General features: G+C 30.3%; 1 protein-coding gene across 4 annotated transcripts; it reads left to right on the top strand.

The window, feature by feature from the left end:
- Window positions 1-12,655: 12,655 nt before the first annotated feature.
- LOC106785414 (UNC93-like protein) lies at window positions 12,656-18,516 on the top strand. 4 transcript variants are annotated; one of them, XM_014745840.1, is made up of 7 exons: window positions 12,656-12,903; window positions 14,869-15,327; window positions 16,129-16,415; window positions 16,946-17,174; window positions 17,372-17,531; window positions 17,603-17,870; window positions 18,009-18,516. In XM_014745840.1, exons 2-7 carry the CDS (start codon window positions 15,056-15,058, stop codon window positions 18,266-18,268), a joined length of 1,476 nt encoding a protein of 491 aa, XP_014601326.1. In that variant the 5' UTR covers window positions 12,656-12,903; window positions 14,869-15,055; the 3' UTR covers window positions 18,269-18,516. The 4 variants fall into 4 exon arrangements, with proteins under 4 accessions (XP_014601326.1, XP_014601324.1, XP_014601328.1 ...); XM_014745838.1 differs by having other exon boundaries at window positions 12,667-12,903; window positions 15,022-15,327; XM_014745842.1 differs by having other exon boundaries at window positions 12,836-12,903; window positions 15,071-15,327.
- Window positions 18,517-21,286: the final 2,770 nt, after the last annotated feature.

The raw sequence follows: 21,286 nt of genomic DNA on the forward strand, positions 1-21,286 counted from the left end.
TATCAAACATACGTATATAACTTGTACGCTTATTACAATAAATGTTAACTCTTTATCCTGTATGTATTAACAAATATAAATGCATACTTCGTTAAATCATTTTTAAAATTTAATTTGTTTAATCGTATTTTCTATGAGACTTTTATTCCAAAGGATTTGCTTATTAAATTTCGAAACGATTGAAAAAAGTGATCTAATTTAACGTAATCCAATTCACGAGCATTTACAATAACGAAAGAGATTCAAAAGATAATAATAATAATTAAAAAAAAAAGCTTATACTATTTCATTGATAATCTCATAAGATAATAATTAACGTTGTTTTATGAATACTGTAAAAGAAACATGCAAAAATAATATTGAATATTATTACAGTAAATATTCTCGTTATTCGTACGATTGATTATAGAATCTTTAAACATTAAACTTTACATATTATCGAGTAAACAATGCTCGCACAATATATATACACGTGCTGCTCGTAAAATACAAGGCGAAAGTACATAACAATATAAACGATATATAATCCAAATATTTTCAGATTATATTAATCTTTTGTTTCCATACAGGTTTATATTTTATTTATTACTCGCAGATTATGAAGATACTTAATTGTTTTTTACGAATCATTTATGTATACCCGGTATGAAAATGTATTCAATTATTATTATTATTATTATATTATTACGATAGGACAGGAAAGACATATTTATTTCAAAAATAATTAACTATCAAAGGAGAAATACGCGAAACTTTAAAATTCAATTAAACGAGATCGATCACCCTCTTACATAATAAACATGTTTACGTATCAACAAAGAGAACACGCTCGCATAATTAATCTTATAAATTCTTAGCAACTTATCGTTTTCATATTCTCCGTTGCAACAAGGCAACCTCGTTAAGAATTTTCGTTTCACAAAAAAGTTATTTAAATTGCATCGAGGAAATAAGGGAAAATACTTCGAGACGTAGTCAAAGTCGAACGTAAAATTATTCTTATTTAATTACCAAATGACGTAACTTCTATTTTATAAAGTAACAACTTAAGACGGTGAAATATAACGAGACGACAAATTTGATCGAACGAACGAATTAACTAACTAACGAATAAAAGTATAAAAAAAACGTAGACTCGAAAAAAAACGGGTCAATCGTGTTAGAAAATTATTTGCCGAACGCAGCTGATTAAAAGATTTTTCATCTGACTTTACAACTCGAACGTGAAATTCAGCCTCCCTGGTAATCAACGAACGTACTCTAACTTAAGAAAAGAAAAAAGAAAATGAGAAAAGAATCATTTTCCCCCTTCTGTAGTAAAAACAAAAAAAAAAAAAGAAAAAAAATAGAAAAAAGAAATGTAATAATGAGACCAAGCATTTCGTTTCTTTGAAAAATATGTCACGTCGTGCAATATGCGGTCGCTTTAAACTCCCGTCAACAAGAGAATGAGCGGTAAAAGACGTGAAAACTTAATTACGCGCAAAATTGTAAAGCTCCAAGTTGAAACTTTAACGCTCGGATACTTCGTTGCAGTTCTTTTTAAGTGTGGCCGTAACTGGAAGAAGGATCTCTAACGCGAGTCAAGCTTTTCACGTATGTATTATAAATAATCTTTCCATGAAAATCTCGGACGTGTTATTCAAAATGAATGAATTAAAGTATTCATGTTTATTGAACTTTGTTCTAATTTATTCCCTATTTCTATCTATAATAGATTGAACTTATAATAATAATAATAATAATGATGATAATATAATACGTAATAATAAAATGTTAATTAGATATATCGATTAGCTGCTCGTCAACGGGATTTTTTTTTTATTATAAATCTTTCATTTTCATTGAAAAAAATATTATTTCTCCCATACTAAAATTAATTTTTTGAAAGTGTCACATTTTAGGTCATTTTCAACGCGAACGTGGCAACCGCTCTTTTCAATTTATGTTTCGTTTCGTTAAATACACATTTTCTTCATAAATTAAATAATATGTTTTCGTTATTATTACATATTCGTTGCTTTTACTTATTTTATTTCTTTTTGTTAATATCGTTAATGGTATGGCTAAAGAAAAATAGAAAAAAATTTGTTTCTAGTAAATATGAAAAAATGTGATGGGTAAACGTAGTCACCGTTGTTGCACCTTATACTAGGACACAAGGTACCAAACATAAATTATAAATGAAATGCAATGTGTTAGAGTTAAACTTTATCATGTTATGCACGGAATGTTACTAGCATTCTCCCTAGAGAATACTTAAAAAAATAAATATAATATTTTACTAATAATATATTAATATATGGTATTTTTTTAGCTTTATGTTTACATCTGTAAAAAAAAAAAAACCAAACCAAATTTATTCTTTTTATCATTCTATCGAGTATCTTGAAGAATTATTTTTTCAATTCTTATCATTTAAATTTGATTACATGGAACAAAAAAACGGATCCTTGCAATATCTCTTTATATTTGTATTCCGTGAATTCATCATACTTGCTCGCTATGCTTTCTCCATTATTTTCAGTTTCCGATCTGTCATGCGTCGACCAATTAGGCTCCTTGATGTAGATTTATCTCCGAGCTTGGTTTCCGAGTTTAGCCACAAGCATAAATATCAGTCGAATCTAAAATGAAATAAACAAAAATTTCATTCTCTTCTTTTCTTTACGAAAAATGACGGGAAACAAACGCGTTCGTTTGATTTAAAAAATCAGAAACTCCGTCTAATGGCAACTAATGCATATTATTATTTAAAAAACAAAGTTTTTTTGTTTTTATAAAAGAAACATCGTTTTTCAAAAATAGGGGGAAAAAACATGCGTTGTCTTCGCAATTAGATAGCTCGAGTAATCACGTAAAAAATGATTTTTTTACATCCGCCATGGTCATTTATAAAAGTTGTATATTTTAAACAAAAATATTAATTATTTTATCGTTACGTTAATTTTCGGGAAAGGAAGCAATAATATTGGACAAATATTCAAAACCGAAGCACAGGATAAAGTAATATGATAGAAAGCGAATGGATCCAATCTAAAAGAAATTATCTTTTACAGGAATGGCATCGATATTGGTTATATATGTGATATCCTGATGCAAAATCAGATCGATTAACTTGATTGATGGACGCTTGATATTACAATACCGATTGAAGCGACCGTCAAGAGCCAACGTACACATTGCATACACTACAAATATATATACTATTTACTAATATGCATACAAACTCAGAACCTGTACATATATAAGTTAGAGTAGGTATTCGGTATTATGGCAAATAATAATCGCAGGATTAGCAATCTACGTTATAATATCGTCATCGATTTGTAGTGCATCGTAAACGAATCATTTCTACAAACGTAAATTAAAATCTATAGGAAATTCTAATTCCGGGGAATAAGTAATGCTATGACCATTTAAATAAAATTTTTCTAAAAGAAATCTATTGACTAGTAATGTCACGAAAGAGTATCAAAGAAAAGTAGAAAAGATGATAAATAAATAATAGCAAATGTCAAAACTTCGTGCTCCTTTTTAAAAGAGCATCAACAACAATAAAGTAACGCGAAAGTTGCTGAACTTGTCCCGACACCTTACCGAGATCGTTTAGTTACGTTCAAACATTCCACCAGTTCTTATGCTCGTTCTTTATCGGTTAGACACTTTGAACTTTGGAGTTATCTTACGAGAAAAGGCAGTTTCTCTCTTTCTCTTCTACTCTCTCGTAATACTTAGAAATAATTTTATCTTTCTCTCTCTTTCTCTTTTATCACCCTCGTTGGCTGGGAAAAGAAAATGAAGAAACGTCATCGAGTGTAACTCAAGGTAAGATCTTCGTTTCGATACCTCAACTAAACTTTTCAAAGTTTTTCTTTCTCTTGATTTCTTTTTTCTTTCTTTCGTTTTTTCTTTTCTTTTTCTTTCGTTCTTCCTTTTCTTTACGTATATATATATATTACTTTATATTCTTCTTTCTTTTCCCCTTATCTCACATTCATATGCCCAACGTAATTCATCACAACTCTCGTCCCACACAATACACGAATTTTCTCAACAGTCCTGTGCCGCTTCTGATAAACGACGAGAATTTTTCATATGACAAAAAGAGAGTCATGAACCATTCCTACAAAGCATTGCTTCCAGTTTCTTCGAGTATACTTCTTAAAGTACGACGAAGAGAAAGTTAAAAGGGAAAAGAACAATAGATTTTTTAAATGTCGAAAAAAGGAAGAGAAGATTCTTATTCTAAATGGAAAAGTCACCAGTTAATTTATATTTTATTGTGTTTTAATGTAACTAATGTCAAATTATCTGACTGTATTTCTAATGCTGGAATAACATAATCTTATCAAAAATGGAGAATTTTTATATGATCATATATTTTTTATATTAATTTAATATTTATTAATTATATTTATTTTGTATTATATTAATTTAATATATTATTTTACAATAGTAGTATGATATTGAAATTGATAGAAAAATTTATTTACGATATGCAATTAGGTTTGACTATATAATATGCAACTTGTTTTCTATGTAAACATTGTGTAAATTCTTAGTATTCTACAATATTTGCGTATCTCATTTATATCCTTAAAATAATGTCTTTACATTGACAACCATGATCTACCGTGAGATCCTCGAAGGTCAAAGAGATGATACGACTTACAATTAATAGTTGAGTTGTTTCTACTGAGACGTGTTCGTAGATCGATTCATTCGTAAAGTTTCCAACGCGGTGAAACTTTCTCGGATAAGTTCTCCTGGTCCTATGAGTGGCCCTTGTCACCGATGTTTTCACTTTAAGAGGTCCGTGTTAAATATCGAGCGAAAACTTTATTACGAAATTAGGTTAGACTCAAGTAGACAAAACTAAATTTATCTAATTACCAACAAAATAATTAGTAACTCGTTATACACTGACGTACATTTTCTTGTTCGATAATATCCATTGGATAACTCTATTTTCGATTTAATTGTTTAATTGTTAAATAATCATTACGGTTAATTGACATACAATACCTGGGATAGATATTTAATACATAATTTCATAAAATGAATATAGCGTTACAGATAAGTCGTGTATTGATTATACTGTGAACATCAATATGAACAATTTATCTGAAACAAAGATAAATAATTTGTTTAAAGTGTTATATTTACTTTGTTTTTTTTTTTGTTAAATAAATAATCGTATTAGGAGACAAGCTTTATCTTCTTCTTCTTATTTTTTTCTTATCTTGTTCTTATACTCCAACAATAACGAGGGTATTAAAACAAGCAATTTTATTAAAGCAAACCACCATGAAGAAAGTTTATCTCGGGAGGATAAGAAGAATAGGAAGATGAAAGAAAAAAAAAGAAGAAGAAGAAGAAGAAGACCTTCTATAATATTGCTCGATATCTTTTTACCCATACATTCTCGTCTGCTTTCATGGACGATACTCTCGCTCGACCGCTTTAATCTCCTCGTCACTTCCGCGTCAGCATTTGCTATCACCATCTACCACAACGGAATTGCGTGACAACCGCTGTGGCAGGACGTCTAAATAGTGTCACATCCTTGTGAATTTCTTAGACCCACCTGAGCCTTTAAAGCGAACTTTGTAATATATCTCTCTCTTTCACTCTCTCTCTCTCTCTCTCTCTCTCTCTCTCACTCTCACTCTTATTCTCTTTCTCTGTCTCTCATTCCTTTGACGTCAAATTTAAGTATCATATACATAAAGCTTTTGATCAAAAGAAAATATCTATTCCGATATTTTTTGTATTTATCATTTTTACTCGTTCATTTCATCAATATTTTATATCTTAAACACGATGCTATATATTTAGTATATTTTGTATTAAAAATTCAAATCTATAGTACGGTATAATAATATTAATTCAAATAATGTTAGAATTTTTAATCGAAAATTTGAATATATAGTGTTGTTTATTTAAATATAAAATACTGACGATTTTGTGAAAAAGAAAAAACCAAAAAAAAGAAACAACTCATCGACCAACCCCTCTTGAATATTAAAAGTTTCGAAAACTAATTGTAAGTGAAATCAATAGCAAGATAATCCAATTAACGGAATAGAAAGATTGACCTTTTTTTTCCGATTAACTTTGTAAAGATTTATCTAAAATAAAGAGGGATAAGAAAAGTGGGTGTTAGTCCGAAGCTCTTTCCCAATGGGAAAGTACGATATTGAACTGTCGCCTAGTCCTTTAGTTTCTTGAAAATATCCTCGTTGTTTAAACGAATCGATCGAAAGAGACGTCGAGTCCTTTTATTGGCTTTGAACATTTTCCATGAATTCATTTTTTATAAATATTATTTCTATCTGTTTCTTTATTTTCTTTTTTCTTTTGTTTATAGGATAGTCCCACTAATTATTCTCATCGAACTTGCAATATGATATTGTACAAAATATAAAGTTGAAAACTTAAGGATGGTTTATAATACGATTTTATTCTTTCACAATGAACTCAACTATTCTTAACGTATACATTTTTTTTTAAACAAATGCTGCACATTGCCATTAGTATCGATCACGTATTTCACACACACATATATATATATACATACCTAGCAAACTTTGAAATCTTCCATACTTTGCTGTTGATTGTCCGATATCAAACGCACACTTACATACACAACTGACTAATGCTAGAACTATCTACCCAGACACATGCACATTTCAGACCAATGCTAGGATTCTATATTTCACGTCAATACATATTCATATATATGATATACATAATACAATATACATACTCGTACAAACACCATAATGCATACTGTCCTGTAATTTTCTATAATAATGAGAATAACGAACGATCGATTTTCGAGGCTTACATAGTATTTTGTTTAAAAAAAGAACAATATGTTCGTTCATTTACGATCGTAGATTACGTTTTAGCAAAGTGTTCGTTTTACACAGTCGTTCGATGTATAATAAAAATAATAGTGAAACATTTAAAAGTTAAAATACAGGTCATTCGCATGAATTTCCTTTATCATCGAGTTTCAGCGAGACTTTAATAGCAGAAGCGTTACAATGGTACGTAACCGTCTTTGTGATGTTTCTTAGATTGTCGCCAGAAAAGTAATAAATGCAGAAAGAAAGCGAAACGACGTGACGTTCATTTATCAGGACGTTTTATCTAGCAGCTAATCGCATAGCTTAAAATGGGAGAAAGAGAATGAGGATAGGAAAGTCAAAGTTAAATCCTTCGGCGTTAAGTTATTTCAGATGAGTTGTCGAGTTTGTCCGTGTGTAGCGTGTTACGAACTCGTAAAATGAAATAATAAAACGTCGAAAAAGGAAGAAGAAGAAGAAGAAGAAAATAAAAAGAAAATTATTATTAAAAAAAAAGTATGAAAATAGGATAAGTTTTCTTGGTAGATCTAGTTTTAGACTTCGCCATTAATGATGGTTCACTTTGTTATTCACCTAAGGAATAAGTATACGTTACGCTTCCGCAACTTTCATTTACATAATTCATATACTTACAACTTACACGATTTATGATTACGATGGATAATAATTTATCTAATGGGGAGAATAATTATTTAATGGAAAAAATTAATGAGCTGAAAAAAAAGTTGATATAAATATATACGTAACACGTATATTATAGTATAACTACGATAATAATGATCTCTTCTAATATTATCGATTTACATTCAATTAGTTTTAATGTTTTTTAATAATAGAACAATTTGAAAACATTTTCAGCTTTGTTTTATCTTGATTTTCTAACGTTTCTGTTTTTTATACCAAACCGAAAAAAAGATCGCAAATTTTTCACTAAATCCCCTAGCATTTTCAAACTGTCACAGCTTGAAGCTTCCCATTAAAAGGAATAAGTAAAAACAAATGAAAGAAAGTAAAGAACAGTATTGTGCACTTAGAATCATACGGGAAGTGTGCTCTTTAAAATGGCACTTGTCGATTTTTCGACTAGAAAAAACTTATGTGAATAATTTGAAATTGCTTTCAAAGTGGATAAATAAATCGAATTCAGTGTTACTTTTTATTCGCTTTTGTAGATAGAACTTTTTTCTTTTCGTATTGCACGATCTCAGGACTATAAATTTATTCTCTCTATGAAATTTTTCTATTGTTTACTCTTATTGTTAGTTTCTCCTTTCGGTTTACTTCTTTCTTTCTTTATTTCTTTATTTCGAGCTAGGACTCTCTATGTTATATCGATTTTTATTCTTTTATTTTTGTTTATTTATTTGGTATCATATAAAGACAGCAAAGTTTGTATTTCACATATCTCGTTCGAGTTCGATCGTTTTCTAGCAAACTTTATCCCACCGAGAGAATTTTTACTTTTCTTTTTAGTGAATTTTTAACAATTCGAAAGACGTACGGAATTTAAATCGATAATGCGCTCTTCAGTTTGTAAATTTTCGGATATTTTGTATTTCTATCTCCTCCACTCTTCTTATTTCTTATAGAAAATATATCGAATAAATATTTTAACCGTTACTCCTTTGACATTTCGAGTATATCTATCGATTGTATTTTTTTTGTTTTATTTTTTTATTTTACAAACAATCAAAAACGTATAAAAGTGGAATAGAAAGAAAAAACAGAAACAAAAACAAAAATGAGAGATAAGCTACGAATTTTATTTACTCGTTTAAATGTTTGTCAAATGCAATAATGTACAAAGAGAAAAAATAAAGGAAAAAGAAAACATTTATCGGGCTAACTAAATACCTATCTATTGTTTAAAAAGATTATCTACGCGGATTATTTTCATCTTTCTTTTTATTCTCGTTCTATGATATCGTGAGGAAAAAAAAGGAAGACAGATAAATTTACTAGGTTGGTTGGTTTGTTGAATCTCGCAAACCATTTCAAACGATAATATCTTAGGTAAGTTATAGAAGACATCTGTCGGGAGGGTGGGCGGGTGGTAGGGGAGGGGAAATACAATAGCCAATAATAAATGCTGGACATATGGCAATAAAGTTCATCGACTATGTCGCTTTATGATGAGCTATTATTTCGCTCGTTATCAGTTCTGTGTAAGTAAATGGCTCGACTTTTTATTAATGATCTTAGCTTCGACGACGTTAAGGTACGTGACGATGAAACGAGCGGATAAGCACTTTTCTAACTTATAATACATTGTTTTTTTATACGTTATATACATTTAACCTATAATAGGAAAATGTTTCATCTCTAATCGAAAGAAGAATATGATTTTTACGTAATTAATATTATAATTCCTTTTTTTTTTTTCCTCCTAAATCATATAGATACGCGTTTGCGCGTTATACACATTTCTGTTTTCATTTTTATTCATAAAGAAATATACAATCAATTTTCTCAGCTAGTATAAGTATTTTTATAAGTAATTTTTGCTAACGTGATACATTGATATGAGTTGTTACTAAGCCAAGTGTAAACACGGATATAACTATTACGGTATAACTGTATTATTATTTAACGTCTTATATATTATATATATAAAAAAAAAAGGAAGAAAACTTTTACTATTAGACGACTCGTATAAATCGTGTATGTTTTATTGAAAATAAAATAAAACGAAGGAAAAGTAGAAAAAAAAACAAAAGAACTTACATATTTTAATTGAATTATTTGAACAAATAAATTTCTAACCGGTAACACAGTTTTAATTTCACTTTATTTTAACAGTTTTTATTTCATTTAACCCCTTTCTTTATATTAACGACCCATATACGAGTTTTTCATACAAAATCCCATAACGTAAAAGCTAATTTACATGTAGGGATATATTCATGCTAATGTGCATGCCGAATTGAAATTATTTGACAAAAGTTATATAAAATATTGGAAAAAATTTACAATTAGATTATAAGATTAATATATTCGAAGATAAGGAAAAATGTCTTCCGAAGAAAAATAGAATCCAATTTAACATGTACCAAACTATATATGTTCATAGTAAGAAAAAGTATTCTCCAAATGCTGACTGCATCTAGAAACGTGAAGCTCTTTATTCGTACGTTCTCCTTGCAAAGCTTACCCAAGCGCGGATTCGTGAACATGAAAGAAGGTGGAAAGAAAGGGGCGAAAGAGAATATAAGTATAGAAGAAAGAAACAAAAAATAGAAAGAAAAGAAAAAAGAGAAAAAAAAAACAAAAAATGGAGAAAGCGAAAGGATGCATTTTGTGACTTCTTCGTTTCTCTTACTCCTTTGCTCAACTTTATCTCGAGGGAGGAGAAATATTTTTCGCGAATATATTCATGCATGAAAAGAAGGAGAGCACGATGGCAGCAACAAGTAAAGCTCCTTTTTCATCGTCTTACATTTTTACAAATTCTTACGATTTTGTGGTAAAATATTTTTCGTAAGAGATAGACAAAAAAAAAAATTATAGACCAAATTGAAAAATATTTCATATGTCTTATTTTTATATATTACACAATTTTATTTTATCATTTAACCTACGTATATAATTTATATCGTTATCTTAGATATTTTGTTTTTTTTTTGTTTTTTTTTTTGTTAAAGTAACTTTGGTAATAGGTATTTGCATACGAGTTTAATTTTGTAACGAGTTACTCTTTCAAACTCCAACGAGTAACGATAAATATTCGTCCGAATGTTGATTCAATTAAAAGAAGTTAAATTATCTCGCAAATATCTACTTTTGACCAAAGGTAAATAAATGCAATTTGTAAAAAATTCGAATAAATGATATATAAACTTCTCTATTCGTATTTGCTTCCTTTTCAGTGGCTCCAATTCATTAATTTGTAATTATTATTTATAGAAAATTATATTTTTATAAATTAATTTGTAAAAAAATATAAAGAATGAGATATGTAATTAAATTGTTAAATATTTTTATCGTATCGTTCGACATCCTAAATTTGATTATTAAAAACCAAGAAACAATAAGGAAATAAGTCTCTTCTTTTGGAATATATTATCGAGAAGATTTAAATGCATTTTGAGGAAAACACGTAACGGAAAGCTACGGAATTGAAATCATAGACGATAACAAAGCATCGTGAGATTTATTACAAATACCGACAGTATTCCGTAAGTACCTCGGTATATACGCGTACAGAGAGATAGGAATAAAGAAAAATATAGAGGAAGAAAAAGAAGAAGCAGAGAAAAATCGTATGATTTATGCTAACCATTATAAAAGTAACCAAAGGTAAAACAGAATTGTGCTTTTAAAATCGAAGAAAATATTTGCTAGAAAGCTAATTTTTCAAACCATTTATCAAAGTATTTGATCATCTCGACTTTGAAATATTCGATAGATATGATAATAATGTAATATAATATTGAAACTTGAATAATTCTCAGGTATCTTAGAGAAAATTAAAGAAAAATAATATAATTTCGGTAAAGTATTATATAAAATCGATTGATTATGGTTAATATCTAACAAAAATAGAAAATCATGTCAACGATATTTATCTGGATGATCACCATAAACTACTATGAATAGTCGATCTCTTTAAACGAACAACGCGTTAATCCTTTGCGATTTCATTAATGAAAAACGTATCGGCGAATGAAAATTATGCAATCGTGTTCACTAGCTTCGGTATTACCAACAATTATCTAAACAGAAGTGAGAGGCATATAAAAAATTAATTAATTAATTGTTACTTTATATATATATATGTTAAATCTATAGATATTCGGACAAATTAAGACAATGAGAGTTCTCATATTTAATTAATAATATAAAACATTCGTGTGAAAAATATCACGAAAGCTCGTTGTCCGAGCTTTTACATGTAGATTATTCCATATTTTTAATATTTTTTAATCGAAATGCAGAAACATAAGGAAAAATAAATATGTAAGTAAATCAGGTTTTCACGTGCGCGCTAAGTTTCTTTAAAATATTAAATATAAATCTCTGATTACGTGTTTTTGTACTTCAGAAGATAATCGCTTCGTGAATCACGCACAACGGAACCTTCGGAAGTCTAATTAAAGCGAGTAATTGTGTCATTGTTTCGAAATACAGTATTTTCTCTCGTGCATTTACGGATTTCGGCTCATTGGAAAATAAGAAAAAAGTAAATTCAAGCCGCGCATCCCAGGCGATCTAAGCGTTCGTTCGAACTTTTTTCGCGATTCTTTTTCAATTAAAATATTTTCACTTAAATACTTTTTATATATTTCTGGAATTATTTTGTAGAAAGAGTAAAATAAATTTCGATTAACAAATTCTTTCCATTGAAATTGTTTCACTTCAACTTTTTATTTATATAATTATTTTGTGGAATGTAAAAACAAATTTGAACTAACGAAAATAGTTTAGTTTTATTTTCTTTTTTATTCAATAAATTAGTTTACCCCATTTGAACAAAATAGTAATTTAATAATAAGACACGTTAAACTAACTTTTATCGATTATGCGTTTTATGTTGATAAATAAAACTCGACTCTGTATATATTTCTTTCGATCATCGATATGAAAGGCAAAAAAATAATGTGAATATTTGATTAACTGGTCGAAGAGAACGATAGGAGGAAAATAATGCGTAGGAGTCGGCAATCAGATGAAATAATCATCGTCTGTTGGTAAAACTAAAGCGGTTAAGTATTATCGTTAAAGGTGAGGACGCGGATTCTGGTGGGGACAATAACGTTCGCAACGATCATCGCCTTTCGCCTTCCCGATCGGTTCAGTATCATTTTCAATCGTGTCCACCGTGTGTGTAACCAAACCACCAAGTATAAAACGTGCCAAAGTAAACTAAGAGAACAAACGACGGAAAAACAACAGACATAATATATTATAAGAAATAAGTGTGAAGCATACTAATGGAAAAATCGGAATGAACACGTTCAATCGTCAGGATTTTATTTATGGATCATCATTTTTTTTTAATCGTCTATCAACACCGTAATTTTACATCGTAAGTATAATTTATATTGTTTATAATATAGATTCCTTTTTTTATTTTCTCTATTATTATCTCTTTGTTGTTATATTGAATATAATATTTATCAAAGAGTAAACGTGAGTGTTAAAGTTACGTTAAATTATTGAATACGTTTAGAATAATCGTCTCGATGTTCTTGTAAGAATCGATTTGGAATCGATTGGAATTAACACAGGTGCTGTTAAAGAAAATTTATTGTCCACGAGAAAAATTACAATGAACATAAATGTAGCAATGCATTCTGTAAAAAAGAAAAAAAAATATGAATTTTTATTTATACGAATTAGTCGAAAGAAGTGACATGACGTCGACATTTTCCTCTTTCTCAATATCTCGTTATGCTAATGTCAAAGCACTTCGTTATTTATAACAAAATTTATTTATAATTGCCTGTATTAACATTTAATCATTATTTCGTCAGATGATTATTCCAAAATGATTAATATTCCTTCGATATACTTATTTATTAAATAAACTAACTTCTGTTATCGATCTTGACACTATTTCATCTTTCATTCATTAGAGTAGTATATATATATATACGTATTTCGTGATACCGTACATACGTTTGCATAATTAATTTATATACACGTACGTACACGTACGTATTAATGAAATTTGTTAATTGCGATTCGGTGTTTCATTTAAAAGCTAATCTCGATCACGACGAGTAACGTATGAAATCACTTTCCATCATTAGGCGTTACTTTTCCAAGCTTTCGCATTGCATTTATTTCGTTAACTTTTTTAAGGAAATTTTACATTTTTTTTTTGGGTTATTTAAATCGATCTTTGTAATTTTTCGTTTAAAAATAAATGTTGACAGTAAGTTTTGGATCGATAAATTCGAAATGTGATCTAATTTTTTATATCAAAGATTAGTTAAAAAAAAAAAAAAAATAACAACGACAATCTAGTATGTTTTGTGCCAAATAGAAAGGAGTTGTTTATTTATTCAGTTATACAGCCCAAGTATTCACACATGCCAGTTCTCAAGGACAAAACAGTTACCGATAACGATCAGGAACAAGTTTTCAACAACGTTCGATACTACTCGTTGAAATCCGATATTCCATAGGTGCAATCGAAATGATATTACGAAGAGCGTTTATAAGTTTTCGAGATAATTTGAAAATTAATTGAAGATAAATATTATTTTTCATTCGTTTTCGTTAGAAATATGGATATCGGTTCTGTCTAAATGAATTCGATAGTTCTAAATGTTTTCCAAATAACTTAATATTTGTATTCAAGAATTAAAAATATTATAAAAATGAAGGAAAAAAAATTTTTTTAAAATCGGATGAAATAGTACAGAATCTTGAAGTTAACGTTTACGGATGTAAGTTATTATCAAATTGAAATTAATATCAATGATAAAATTAATTTCCAACAAAGAATATTATTTTTGTCGTATCTCTATTCCTACCGTTTCTTATTATTATTATCATGAATGAAATGACTATTGAGCATGGTCTATTCCTTCTAAACGTATCTCTCCATCTCGTTCATAACGATAGGAATTATAATTCACGAGAGATTTCCGACGCAAATACGATAATGCCTCTCGTTATTGGATACACTGAAGTATCAATTTCGTCAGTAGTAGTAGGGTGTGTATGTGTGTGAGCGTGTGTATGGGTATATACCGCGATATACGTGTATATAATATATATTATACGTGTAGAAGTATGATTTCACACATATCTGCTTTTACCTCAGATTAAACTCTGATTGTGAGATATTGCCTAATTATTGCACACTTTATGATTAGAAAGGAATACCTTTGAATACAAATGTTTCGTGATATTTGCTCGTTCGTGTATTTAATTGCGGAAAAATATTTGGTTTCTCAATAATTAGTTGGTAATTTAATTATATCAGTAAGCATAGTAATTACTTAATTACATACTAACGATGTTCAAAATTGTTGTTTAGACAGAAAAACTAACAGGATGATTTCTATTTGCATTTCATGATAAAAAAATATTTGTTATTCGGAATGTGGATAAACTTCCTCGTGTGATATATAAACAACGGAGTTTATATAAATGAAATGAATTTATTAAAAGGATTTTGATGTACTCATAGAAAAAATTGTATAATTAAAAACAATTTAATTATCATGACGACGGAGAAGAACCATACCATCAACAGCGGACAATTCGTCAAAGTGCAAACCGAACGAGCCAGTTTCAAGCCAACGGAAAGATGGCGTATTATAAAAAACATATTACTAATAGGAATTGCATTTATGATGAATTTCACTGCCTTTATGGGTGCAACGAATCTCCAAAGTTCCATAAATTCCAGCGAATCTCTGGGCACGTTCACCCTAGCAGCAATCTACGGAAGTTTAATATTTAGCAACATCTTCCTTCCGGCCTTGGTGATAAGGTGAGAAAATGATAAGAAGATTGTACGTAATCTTGTCACATATTCTCTTATCCTTTATTTCGTAAATAGTAGTTGGCACTAAGCCAGGCGAAACTGTATAGCCACGTATTTTAAAAGATAATTCTCTAAAATATCGATCATCTTTCGGGTAGAAAGATATTTTAGAAATAAAAGCTCTTGTTATTGCGAGAAACGATTTTATGTGGATTTAGAAGAACCGTAAGAAGGATCGAAACGATCGACTTTAGTATTCGATGAGCTAAACGAAGGCACGTCTATAAAACCTTCCATAACTTTGCCTATCAACTTTCTTCTCCTTGACGAAACTTACGGTGGCATCAGCATCTGTGAGCTATCAACCAACCGACATGCTCGTTCAAGATAAAAGATAATATTCGTTCGTTTTCTAACTATTCTCTTTTACCTCTTTCACAAACTTTTCTCTCTCTCTCTCTCTCTCTCTCTCTCTCTATCCCTTTTCTTCCTTTCTCCCATCTCAATTATTTGAAAGAACAATAGCACGAGAATGAGACCTTTTACGAGCTCTTGAAAAATTTTTTATCGTTCGAATATATCTTCTGGTAATTAAGGAGATATCGAATTGTCGTCAAAATTTTCCTCTCAGATTTTTCCTTTTCCTTTTTCCACTTTTTTCTTTCTTTTTTTTTCTTATTACAAGGAAATTTGTCCTTTTAAAAATGAACTTTATTACCAGAGATTACATTTCTTTAACTCGTTATCCTTACTTCCGTACTTTCTCAACATTTATTTGCGATAACAGTAGTATACTTATCTTTCCAGTTGGCTCGGTTGCAAGTGGACAATGTCTCTAGCTATTCTAACTTACGTGCCATTCATAGCAGCTCAATTTTATCCAAGATTTTACACGATGATCCCAGCAGGACTGATGGTCGGACTTGGTGGTGGACCACTCTGGTGCGCCAAGTGCACTTATCTTACGGTCGTGTCCGAAGCTTATGCTACTCTATCTGATCTAGCATCCGATGTTTTGGTCACTAGATTCTTTGGTCTATTCTTTATGTTTTATCAGATGGCACAAGTATGGGGCAATCTCATATCATCGGCAGGTAAATATATTTATTTATTTATTTTTTTAGCAATGTATGTAGTTTTTTTCATTTTTTTTTTCTTGTAAGAGCTTAACTTTTTTTCTCTTCTTCTTCTTCTTCTTCTTGTTCACATTGTTTCCATTTACCGCTCGTAATTCTTAACCTTTCTCCTGAGTAAACTCTTTCTCTAATAAAACACGTTTAAACGTAATATAAGGAGTAGGTACACGTAATCGCATTAGCAATTACGTTAATGATCAAGTTGTGAGAGGGTAACCTTGATTAACAGTGCAATCATGTCTGAAGAAACGTGCAATCGTTTTGTATATCGCATATCTAATTATCGATTTCCTAAATCGTAAATTTTCAATTTGTAACGGTATATTTATCTTTCATTTTATTTTATTACGCGAACGTAATATTTTCGTAATATTTCTATATGTCTGGTAGAATAATTTCGAAAAAAGGAAGACAATTAATAGGACGAGAGATAGATCTCGTCGTATTTTATTTTTGTTCTCATTTTCCTTTCATTTTCTTTATTACAGTTCTATCTTTCGGAAAGAATGAAATGATATCAACGAACATGGCATTGAACAGTACTATTGTTGCTGAGATTTGCGGGGCCAATTTTTGCGTCGCATCTTCGTCTACCAACGACAACCCAAATCTAGAGCAACCACCGATAGACAGGATCCACTTGATATCTGGAATTTATGTTGCCCTTATGATATTGGCTTCTTTGGTTATAGTCTTTGGGGTTGATTCATTGTCTAGGTAATAGACACCAACGATATTACTGTTGGATCGTAACTAACAACTTTTTCTTATTTATACTTTTTTCTTTGTCATCGATCTTTCTTCAAACTTCATTGAATTATTTGAAATAAGTATTTCTCTTTTTTTTCTTTTTCTTTTTTTGGCCTTCTTTCTTTTTACACGTTTCGTTGGTTTCTTTTTTCTTTCTTTTGTAGATATGACAGAGGTAGAAAGGGTTCAGGTGCAGGATTAACAGGATTAAAACTCTTGGCGGTTACGTTGAATTTGTTGAAAGAAAAAAGTCAGCTTTTAATTTTGCCCATAATCATTTTCATCGGAGCGGAGCAAGCTTTTCTCTTTGCCGATTATAACGCAGTGAGTTGTCAAGTATACTTCAGGATCATTTTTGCTGCTTTTCACGATTTTACTTTGTCTCTTATTTTCAGTCTTTCGTGTCTTGCGCTTGGGGGATCAGTAACATTGGATACGTTATGATATGCTTCGGAATTTCCAATGCTATTGCAGCTTTGACTACGGGTTCCATTATAAAATTAACCGGCAGAATTTCCGTGATGATCTTTGCCTTTTGCCTGCACATGGGAATTTTAATTTTTATGTTGACCTGGAAACCGACTCCTAATCAAGGGATGCTCTTCTTTATCATTTCTGGATTATGGGGTATTTGTGACTCCATCTGGTTGGTGCAAGTTAACTGTAAGATATTACAAATTTTCTAAATTTTATCAATCATAGATAACCAATTTGAAACGTTTCATACTAACACAAGGAATTGAAATACCTATTTTGTCAACAGATGGTAAAATCAAATTCTAATGATTCGTTTATTTTTAGCTTTAAATGGTTTACTCTTCCCTGGAAGAGAAGAGGCAGCTTATTCCAACTTTCGACTATGGGAATCCACTGGATCTGTGATAACTTACATATACAGTCCTTACTTGTGCACGCATACAAAGATTCACATTTTGATGATTATTCTCTGCATCGGTATAATAGGTTACTCTATTATCGAATGGATAGGTAAAACAAAACCAATTGTTATTAACGAGAAGCCAGATTTCGAATTGGTTGCTGATAACGAAGTATCAGGATAAAAACTCGCGTTCAAACGAATGTATAATTACGAAGGTAATTATATAAGTTTTCTGCGTGCGGGAAATAATAAAGGAAAAAAGAAAACAAATTAACAAATATATATATATATGTATATATTGTTTCGTATATGATGGAAAGATAAATTAAAAAATAAGAATGATGGATTGAATAACTAAGGTAACAATGAAAGAGAGAGAGACACAATCATATGTAATTTGTACCACAATATATGTTTTTTATTTTATTCTTGTGGACACCTACTAGATTTTACACAGGTATTCGCTTAACGGCTAAGATTTTTTTTTCTGATTTCCTTTTAAATACGTAGTTTTTAATGTTACATTGTGTGTCCGTGTTTGCTGTACGTGTTGTTACGTGTGTCCCGTGTGTCATGTATCTTTTTTTTTTTTTCTTTATGTTTTTCGTCTAAATTGCTAACATTCAAGCTAAAGCTACGGCTTGCTTAATTTAATTGTATACTTCTTGTGTGCTTAATCATCGACTGTGTGTGTTTTTTTTTTTTTTTTTTATTTATTATTATTCTTACTGTGCATCGAGGGTCAACGGACTGATTACTAACGTCGTATTTTGCGAAAACGACGTCGCGTCGAATGAGATTGATTGAAATAAATCAAACAAATCTATCTCTCTCACGTCGCGTCCGCTGATAAAGAAAAGCGTACGATCCCGCGTTAGGAAAAATCCTGGTATTTAGTTTTCTTCTTTACTTCTTTTTTTTTTCTTATTTTTTTCTCTCTTTCTATTCTATTATTTTTAATAATTCCTCTTCCCCTTCCCTTTTTTCCTCGTATATTTATTCTTACTCTTATTCTTTCTCTCTGTGTGTATGATTTTTTTTTCTTCTTATTCATCATTTTCTTCTACTTCGTTTCTGTACCCTTCCCTCACAATTCACCTACCCCCGCGATCTATTATTTTCCTGTGTCGTTACGACATTTTTACGACAATTTGTTCCCATAGCTGTAAAATTTCGATTATCGATCTTTCGCATGGTGTACCTCGTTTACTTATTCCGTGATTATTTTTGTCCTTTCTCTCTCTGTCTCTAATTCATTCTGTCTTTCTTGTTCTTTCCCTCAATTCCTTCTTCTTCTTCTTCTTCTTTTACATCTTACCCTTCACATTTCTTCACCCTCTCTCTCTTCTCTTCTCGTTCCTTAACGAATCCACGTAATTGCTGATTGTATCGCGTAATAACTAGCTTAGCCTGTTTCTCGTATATACATATCAAGTGTAGTTTTTTTAATTCGCAGTACAGTTAATAGTATGTGTGTGTGTGTGTTGTTTATTTTTCTTTTTTTTTTTTGTTATTATTTTATAAAACGTAATAGGAACTTTGGTTTCTCTGGGCGATGTTTCAGGGACAGTTTCCTCTTCGATATTAGATAACAGCGATGCGAGTTTTTCGACGAAAAGGAACAATTTTTAAGATCGTGATCAACTTCGTTAATATCCTTATTTTATTTCTTCTTTTTTTTTTTATTCTTTCTTTTTTTTTCTCTAACTTTTTCCATCTTATCCAGCAATTATATTATCCTTTTTAAGATTTTTTCCCTTTTTGGTTTGTTCGTTTTTCTTTTTCTCTCATTCTAATTTTCTTATTATTTTTATTATTTTTATTGCCTAAATCACAAATGTTCATAATTATATTTCGGAACAATGCGCGTTAATGTAGAAAAATTTTTTTTTCTTTTTTTTTATATTAGCTTAAAGAGCGAGGAAAATTTCGTGATATTATTTCTCTCTTTTAGGTACATATTTATTTTATTTTTACATTTGTGTGTTTCTTTTTCTTCTTTTTTTTTTTCTTCTTCTTTTTTTTTTTTGGCTCGTTTTCTACTCGGAAACTGCTATGAAACATTCGCCCGTGGATCTATGATTTTTTTTTTTGTTATTATTATTTCATTTTTTTTCCTTAGGAATATGACACTCACGGATACAGTTTCACATGGTTTATTTTTTTTTTTTTTTTTTTGTTTTGTTTTCTTTTACTTTGCTTAATACTCGCGTTTTTTATATTTCCGCAATAATCTATTGAATATCGATTTCACGAAGAAAATACACATGATTCCTAATTCGTTATACCTTTTCTCTCGGACGTGCGTCCTTCCGATTTCCCATCCCCAATGCCCGCAAACCCGTCATTACTACACCACACGCAGCTCGCCTAACAGATTAATTAATAATCCTTTTTTTTATTTCTCTCTCTTTCTCTCTCCCATCCCCTCCTTCTCAATCTCTCTTTCTCTCTCTTTCTCTCTCTCTCTCTCTCTCTCTCTCTCTCTCTCTCTCTATCTATCTTTCTCTTTATCTCTCTTTAATACGCGTAACAAAATTTAATAACCGGAATATCTCTGTACAAACGTTTCTCTTTTCATTTTGTTTTTTTTTGTCTCTTTTATTTTTTATCAAAAAGGATAACATACGATTCCCCAGTTTATCCCTCCCCCGATCCCTTTTAACTAACCCCCCCCCACCCCCCACCCATCCCACTTAGAATCGATCAAAATTTTGAATTTTGAATTTATTTAATAACCCCGACTTCGACCATTTTAGACCCACCCCAACTATCCACGTATACAGACTCCCCCTCCCCTCACCCCCTTACACACTTTTCATCCGCTCGCCATTCCTCTCTCTCTCTCCTCTTAATTTATGATACAACTCTTTAGGAACAGATTACTTTGCTCGTCGGCACTCTTAATAATTATATAAGATCTTAATAATAATCTCCCTATATATTTTTTTTCTTCTTCTTCTCCTTCTTCTTCCTCTTCTTCTTCCTCTTCTTCGTCGTCGTTTTTGTTTCCTTTCCTTTTTTTCCTTTTTTCTTTTTTGCTGTCTCTCGAAACACATTGCGCTGGATACATCCTCGACGATTTCTTTTCCCTTGTCTTTCTTATTTTTATTTTTATTCTTATTCTTATTTTCTTCTTCTATCTTCTTGTTGTGTTATGTTTAAGTTAGTCGCGTTTTTAGAAGTATACTTTAACCAT

The sequence above is a fragment of the Polistes canadensis genome, unplaced genomic scaffold (genome assembly GCF_001313835.1).
Source record: "Polistes canadensis isolate GaletaPanama2010 unplaced genomic scaffold, ASM131383v1 scaffold_50, whole genome shotgun sequence".
Lineage (NCBI taxonomy): Eukaryota > Metazoa > Arthropoda > Insecta > Hymenoptera > Vespidae > Polistes > Polistes canadensis.